This window comes from Mustela lutreola, chromosome 12, assembly GCF_030435805.1.
Source record: "Mustela lutreola isolate mMusLut2 chromosome 12, mMusLut2.pri, whole genome shotgun sequence".
NCBI classification, from domain to species: Eukaryota; Metazoa; Chordata; class Mammalia; order Carnivora; family Mustelidae; genus Mustela; species Mustela lutreola.
The window spans coordinates 832,781-839,732 of NC_081301.1; the positions used below are offsets into that span (position 1 = coordinate 832,781).

The 6,952-nt window shown below is 66.6% G+C and overlaps 1 protein-coding gene across 5 annotated transcripts; it reads left to right on the top strand.

Moving 5' to 3' along the window:
• Positions 1–2,804: 2,804 nt before the first annotated feature.
• FUT7 (fucosyltransferase 7) lies at positions 2,805–6,463 on the top strand. Of its 5 annotated transcripts, none has more exons than XM_059143238.1 (3): positions 2,805–3,614; positions 4,635–4,774; positions 4,868–6,463. In XM_059143238.1, the coding sequence occupies exons 2-3, from the start codon at positions 4,762–4,764 to the stop codon at positions 5,881–5,883; spliced, it is 1,029 nt and encodes a 342-aa protein (XP_058999221.1). In that variant the 5' UTR covers positions 2,805–3,614; positions 4,635–4,761; the 3' UTR covers positions 5,884–6,463. The 5 variants fall into 5 exon arrangements, with proteins under 5 accessions (XP_058999221.1, XP_058999219.1, XP_058999218.1 ...); XM_059143236.1 differs by lacking the exon at positions 2,805–3,614 and adding an exon at positions 3,666–3,996 and having other exon boundaries at positions 4,632–4,774; XM_059143235.1 differs by lacking the exon at positions 2,805–3,614 and adding an exon at positions 3,666–3,996.
• The last annotated feature ends 489 nt before the right edge of the window (positions 6,464–6,952 follow it).

The following is a 6,952-nucleotide window of genomic DNA, read 5'->3' on the forward strand; positions in this document are numbered from 1 at the left end:
CCCTGGGGCCCCTGCAGCCCACGGGGGGCAGGGGGTTCCGAGGGGCACAGGCTCCTCACAGGCCGATAGGGCAGGGCGGGCCGGGCCAGGAGAGAGAGGCAGCAGGGACCCTGAATGTCAGGAGGGGGTCGTGGCCCACCCCAGCCACCCACCCAGGAGCAAGGAGGTCTGTGGAAGGGCAGAGTGACCTACAGAGTGGGGGCTGCCCTGTGCCACCGGGGGTACAGAGGCTGAGCGGGGAGAGGAGTTTCTGGGGCCCAGGGAGCAGCCAGCTCTCCTGCAGGAGAGTGCGGGGGTGGGGCCTGCCTGTCCCCCGTTGGGGGTGGGGGGGATTGGATGCAGAAGCTCTTGGTGGTGTCTTGGGGAGGCGTCCTGAGAGGGAAAACAAGGTCCGTTTGGGGCAGATGGTCCCTGAGGAGAGACGGTGGGCTGGGCTGGGGGAGATGGGTTTGCCCCTGCTTGGAGCCAGTGGCTTATCCTGAGAGTACCAGGGCCCGTCCAAACTGCCCTGGAGGTCCCTCCCCTCCACTCCGACTCCTAGGCTGTGGCCTTGGGCTGGCCCTCAGCTGGGAGCCTGCTTTCCCTTTTGTGCCGGAGACGACAGGAGTGTGTGAGGTGAGGACAGACGGGCAAGGATCACCTGTCCACGGTCACTTAATCTGTGCCACTAGGGAAGGTGACCACAGAGAAGATGGGGCATGGCAAGCCCCAGCTTCACTCCAGAAGGCCCAGGCCGTCCGGCTTGCGAACTGTCGGCCACATGCCCAGGCCGGGAGATTCCCCTTGATACTGGGGTCGGGCCCGGTGTCTTTCACACTTCCCGTGGGCCTGACCTGGGTAGAGAGCGGGCACCCCGCCTTCTCTAGCTTCTCAGAGGTTCCCAACCTGTCCCAGGGCCCCAGGCAGGAGGGCCCCCCTTTTGGAGCAACTGCAGCGAGACAGGACAGGAATGTTTGGGCCCAGGAAGGGAGGGCCGGGGCTGGTCCCCTCCAGGCCGTGGGGTCTCCCTCAGCCAGCTTACCTGGCACAGGGTGCTTCGCTGCTCAGCAGCCCACTGCCCCCACCCCCATGCTTCCTCTGGCTTCCGTCGACCTCAGGCTAGCCCAGACAGAGCCAGGCTCTGCTTTTGTCTAAACTCCCACAACCACACTTTCTCCCATAGGCCCCAGAGAGCAGTGGGCTGTCCTGAGGTGGGGCCTAGGGTCCAGGAAAGCCCTATCTCCACAGGGACTCTGGAGACCCCAATCCTGGGCAAGGGGTCTGTTACCTTTCTCCACACCACCTGTAGCCTCAGTGCCCCCTGCTGCCACTCCTGCAGCCGTCGCAAGGCCGTACCAAGAGTGACCTTCTTGGTGCGAAAGGCTGATCTAGTCTCTGCCCTCAGAGCTCGCCATGCTTCAGCCCCTTGGCCAAACTTAACTGGCTTGGCACCCTGTCTGAGCATGGAGGACAAATTTCCACAGCCAGCACAGACCCTGAGATGACACTCCTCTGCTGGGAGATGCCCCCACACCTGCAAGACCCTGAGGGTCAGAGCACATTGGGCACAGAATGTGGGGTGCCGTGGCCCCTGAGCCATGCCCCTACGAGGCGGGAACCTCTCCATCTGGAGACTCCAGGACATGACGCGCTTCTTCTGCAGGTCACCCTCACTGTCCTGTCCGCCGGGGTAGCTGGCCGGGCTGGTTCCCAGGCCCCCTGCAACACCCCCACGCCAGGTGCGCCGCCCACCAGGGCACGTGTGGTGCAGAAAGAGCTGAGCCAAGCTCGGGTTCGGGACACAGAGATCCTGCAGCGGCTCCTGCATAAGGAGGGGCATGTGGCCCCTGGCCCGGGCAGGAAGGGAAGGGAGGTGCGGGGCCGGCACCCATGCGCCCAGCGGCTCCCCAAAGAAGAGCCGCCTCCCCCACCGCCCGCTGCAGCTGGCTCCCGCACAGCCCTCGTGCTACACCCCTGGCCTGGGAGCCCCTCTGTGCACCCACCTTCCGAAGGTGTTCCCTGAACCCTCGGTTCATCTTGTCCTCGACCGTCAAGTGTGCGCTCCCTCCGCGGGGGACAGATGGCTTTAGAGCTCTGCTGCGGGGGGCGGAGCTCAGGGGTAGAGCGTTTGACTGCAGAGCTCGGCCGCCAGGGGGCCGTCTGGGCACGCGGATGGCCTCCGCCTTGCTCAAGCTCAGCCTTGGGGCGGGCGGGTGCTCTCTCCCTGGGGCACCCCCAGGCTGGGGCTAAAGCCAGGTCTGCCCCCCATTGCCCTCGGTGCTGTTGCCTGCAAGGGAGAGGCGGTCACAGGCCAATGGCCTGGCCTCCTCCAGTTTGTGCTTTCTTCAGCGGGTGCCCCCCAGGAGGCTGGCCCTGCGGTGGGACCAGGGCCGGGGCTGCGGGGGGGACAGTGCGCCCCTGACTCCCAGAAGCTCACGGGCTGTGGTGCTGGTGTGCGGTGCCCGCCTGGGTCCCAGTGAGTCACAGAGCGGGAGGATGAGGCCCCCACTTTCCCTTTGACTCGTGCGGTCTCCGTCACTTTGCTCAAGAGCTCTCTCACTCTGACCTGTTTCTGGACCAAATCTCGGGGCCCCATTTCCCAGCCAGCACGTTCCCACGGCAGGGGCCCCGTGGTTGCCAACCCGAGCTGGCAGGGGTGTGGCGGGCGGGGGGCAGCAGACGCTGGGCAGAGTGGGAGGCTTGCTTGGCTTCCCACCCAGGAAGGGGGCAGTCTGTGGGTAGGGGTGAGGCCTGTGGCAGGGGCCCTGGCCAGCCTGGCCGTGCAAACAGGAAGGGCAGGGGCGCCGGCAGCCAGAGGCGGGATCGTCTCCTCGCACACCTCACCAACTGCAGGGTGCCCGCCCCACGGAAAGGTGGGCTGGAGTAAGGCCGGAAGCCAGGGCGTGGCTCCTCTGCGGTCCCCCTGCTGGGGCAGAGAGGCCAGGGTGCGGCCGAAGGCCCAGGGCCCCTGTGGCCATCTCCCTAGTCGTCGAGTGGCTGAAAGCACCAAGACCGGCCATAGCTGCCGGCTCTCCTCGAGCCCCGGTGCCACCCCAGGCAGTCAGGCCTGGCAGCTGCCGGTGCCCACCCCAGGCAGTCAGGCCTGGCAGCTGCCGGTGCACCACAGGCCACCAGGCGGTTTCCGCCAGATCCTACCGCCTGCCTCCCTCCCGGGAGATTGCGCAAAGCCCCACCGCATGGCAGCTCAGAGGTTTTGCCGGGTCTGTGGAGCCTCAGAGATGCCCACGGCCCCCTCTCCTGCGCTCGCCCATCTCCTCCGTGGATGCCACGCCAGCTCCCCACCCCCACCCCGAGACCAGTCTGGTCCTCACCAACAGGCAGGAGCTGGAGGAGGCCAGCAACCCCAGGCACCCAAGAGGGAAGCAGGAGGGGGACCGCGGGGTGGCGGAAAGCCCCCAGGATGGCGAGGGGCAGCTGACCCAGGCCGTGGTTCCTGTTCACGCCTCCTTCCATGACCCCCATCCCAAGGACCTCAAGAACGTGAGCGGCCTGAGGCCTCCGGATGCAGAACCCGAGAGCCAGTCCTTGTCCTGCCACATCCAGGACCGAGAGGGGTCCAGCAGCAGCGGGGGGAGGAAGCCGGTGGGGCACCAGCTTGGCTGAGTGGGGAGCAGGTCAGAGCTCAGGGGAAGTCGGATCAGGCTGACTTGCTCTCTCTCCAGCTCAGAGGAACTGGAGCAGAAGGGGAAGGAACTTGACCTCCAGGCCTGGGCCCCCAGGGCTGGTCCGAGGGTAGGGGTGGGGAAAGGGGAAAGCCTCTGGACTCCTGCCCTCTTTTTCCTGGACCAGGAGCCAGTCCCTACCTGCCAGCGTCAGGGACACAACGACTCCTTCCCTTTCCAGTCTGGAAAGCCCCCTCTCTGTCCCCACCCCCATCCTGGGCTTCAGGGCCTGGAGTCCCCGAGGGCAGGCCCTGTCTGCATCCCCTCTCGGCGGTGTCAGCAGCTCATTCCAGGTGTCCGGGACCACGGGACTTCTGTGGACACGTGTCCTTGGGTGAGGAAAGAAAGCACAGTGGTCAGTGGTCCTGCAGGGCCCCCCCGCCAGGGGCCAAGCCCAGCCTGGCGTCTGCCCCACGTGGGCCTGTGCTGTGGCCTCATGGGGTCTGACACTCCCGGGACCAGGGACAGAGACCCGCCCCCCTGGAATCTGGGCTCTAGGATGAGGTGTCCTGGAGGTGAGGTGGGGTAAGTGGGGGTGGGGTAGCCCCCTTGGAACCCAGGACAGAAACCTCAGCCTCTTGGCAGAGAGCCAAGCACAGCACATCTGCAGCCGGAGGGTCTGGGAGCAGCATGAGCAGGCGCTGAGCGGGAAGTGGGTGATGCCACCACAGGAGGGGTGCCACGCTGCCGAGGGTCGGGGTGGCGGGCTTGGTGGGGTCCTTATATCAGGGGCCGCCTCCACCTGCGATGGCATCTCCCCAACTTGCCTGCCCGGCGGGTCATCCCCAGGCCTCCCAGAGCCCGGCAGGGGTGGGAGGCCTGATCTTGGGCCCTGAGGGTGCCCCTCCTCCCCCCAGCAGCGAGAGGATCAGAGAGGGGGGGTGAGGAGGGGGGTTGATGCCAAGGTCCCCCGGGGCGGGGGCAGGGGCGGGGCGGGGGCAGGAAGATAGCCTGCAGTCTCTGTCCCAGCAGATGAAAGAGCTTCCCTCCAGCAGGGCTGCGCAGGGGCTGTGGCTGTGATTGGACGGCGTCTCTGCCCAGTGGCTGCTGTGATTTGAGATCTCTGGGTGCCCTGGGTGGCTGACTCTGGGAGCTGCGGATGGGGACGGCTGGTGAGTGTCTGATCTTCGGGGAGCTGTGGGCTGGGGGGACGGGGCCCACGGGCGACCGCGGGAAGACAGTGTCTCTTCCTGTGTCCCGTGTAGGGTGCAGCCCCTCCCCGAGGCTTCGGGCCTTGGGGGCCTTGGCCGGAGCCACCCTCCTCTTCACCCTGTGGCTCCTGTGGCAATTCCGGCCGGCCCCCGTGAGGGTCCCCGCGCCCCCACGCACGCTCCTCGTCCTCATCTGGCACTGGCCCTTCGCCGACCAGCCCCCCGAGCTGCCCAGCAACACCTGCACCCGCTACGGCGTGGCCCACTGCCACCTGAGCACCAACCACAGCCTGCTGGCCAGCGCGGATGCCGTGGTCTTCCACCACCGCGAGCTGCAGACCCGGCGTGCCCACCTACCCCTGGCCAGCCGGCCGCGGGGGCAGCCCTGGGTGTGGGCCTCCATGGAGTCGCCCAGCCACACCCACGGCCTCGGTCGCCTTGGCGGGATCTTTAACTGGGTGCTAAGCTACCGGCGAGACTCTGATATCTTCGTGCCCTATGGCCGGCTGGAGCCCCACGAGGGCCCCGCGCCGCCCCTGCCGGCCAAGAAGGGGGTGGCGGCCTGGGTGGTCAGCAACTTCCAGGCGCGGCAGCGGCGTGTGCAGCTGTACCGGCGGCTGGCGCCCCACCTGCGCGTGGACGTGTTCGGCCGCGCCAACGGGAAGCCACTGTGCGCCAGCTGCCTGCTGCCCACCGTGGCCCGCTACCTCTTCTATCTGTCTTTCGAGAACTCACAGCACCGAGACTACATCACCGAGAAGTTCTGGCGCAACGCACTGGCAGCCGGGACGGTTCCCGTGGTGCTGGGGCCCCCGAGGGCCAACTACGAGGCCTTTGCACCAGCTGACGCCTTCGTGCACGTGGACGACTTCGGCTCGGCCCAGGAGCTGGCCTCCTTCCTGGCTGGCGTGAACGCCAGCAGCTACCGGCGCTACCTCGCCTGGCGAGACCGGCTCCGCGTGCGGCTGTTTGAGGACTGGAGCGAGCGCTTCTGCGCCATCTGCACCCAATACCCCCACTTGCCTCGAGGCCAGGTGTACTGGGACCTCAAGGCCTGGTTCCAGGCCTGAGCTCTGGCCCGACGAGGAGGAGGCTGAGGAGGGTGGCTGGGCGCCGGTGGTGGGGGTGGAAGGGCTGGGTGTTGAAATCAAACCACTGGGCATCCGGCCCCCACACGCCATCAGGATAGTGCAGAGGCTGGGTTAGAAACTGGAAAGCAGAGATCAGGTGGGAGTGGGCTGGTCCGGGCAGACTGCCTGGAGGAGGAGGCTGGTGGACACTGGAGCAGGCATTGGGGGGGTGAAGGTGAGAGTGGGAGAGAGTTAGTGGAGGTGCATGTGGCGAGTTGATCTAAGATACAGGCTCCCAGGGACCTCTGAGGACCTCCCTCCCCACCTCGACAAAACCCCCGTGGGATCCTCTGTCCCAGACAGCGGTTGGGAGAGGCCAGGGGTTGGGCCTCCTGCAGTCTGGAGGGAAAACTCTGAGCCCCCAAACCTCCTCTGTCACCGAGGTCCCTTGGCTTGGGCCGTGCAGGTGCATCACCCACAGCCTGCACTGTGCTGGAGCCGGGTCCGGGGACGCCAGGACAAGCCGGCCAGCCTGCATCTCTGGGAGGGTCAGCGATCAGTAAAGAAAGGAAGACAAGAATGGCGTGTGCTGAATCGTGTGGTGTGTGCCCTCCCCCGCAGCTTTACCCACCCCGCCCCACCCCCGCCACACAGGCCTCCCTGTCCTGATAGGGTCCCTCCCCCACACCACTCTGCCTGTGCCTGCCAGCTTCCTTCTCTCCCTGCTACCTGACTGGCACGGCACCAGGGAGCTTTCCCTGACCCCCAAAAGGCCAAGGTGGGTGGAGAGTAGGGGGTGCTGAGGTCTGAAACCTGGACGGGGGCGGGGGGTCAAAGGAGCCTGGTCCTGAAGGCCCTGGGATTTCATTTTCCGGCTGCAGGGGTGTCTGGGCAGTGTGGTGGACAGCACACGCGGGCAGCACGGGGTACTGAGTACGCTGCGGCACCAGGGGAACCCCTGTGGCAGGCTGCCTGTGGGGGCGGGGAAGAGAAGCTGGAACTGCAGGTAGGGGCCCCAACAGGCTGCTCCCCTGGGGCAGAGGTCAGGATTTGTCCCTGCCCCAGATGG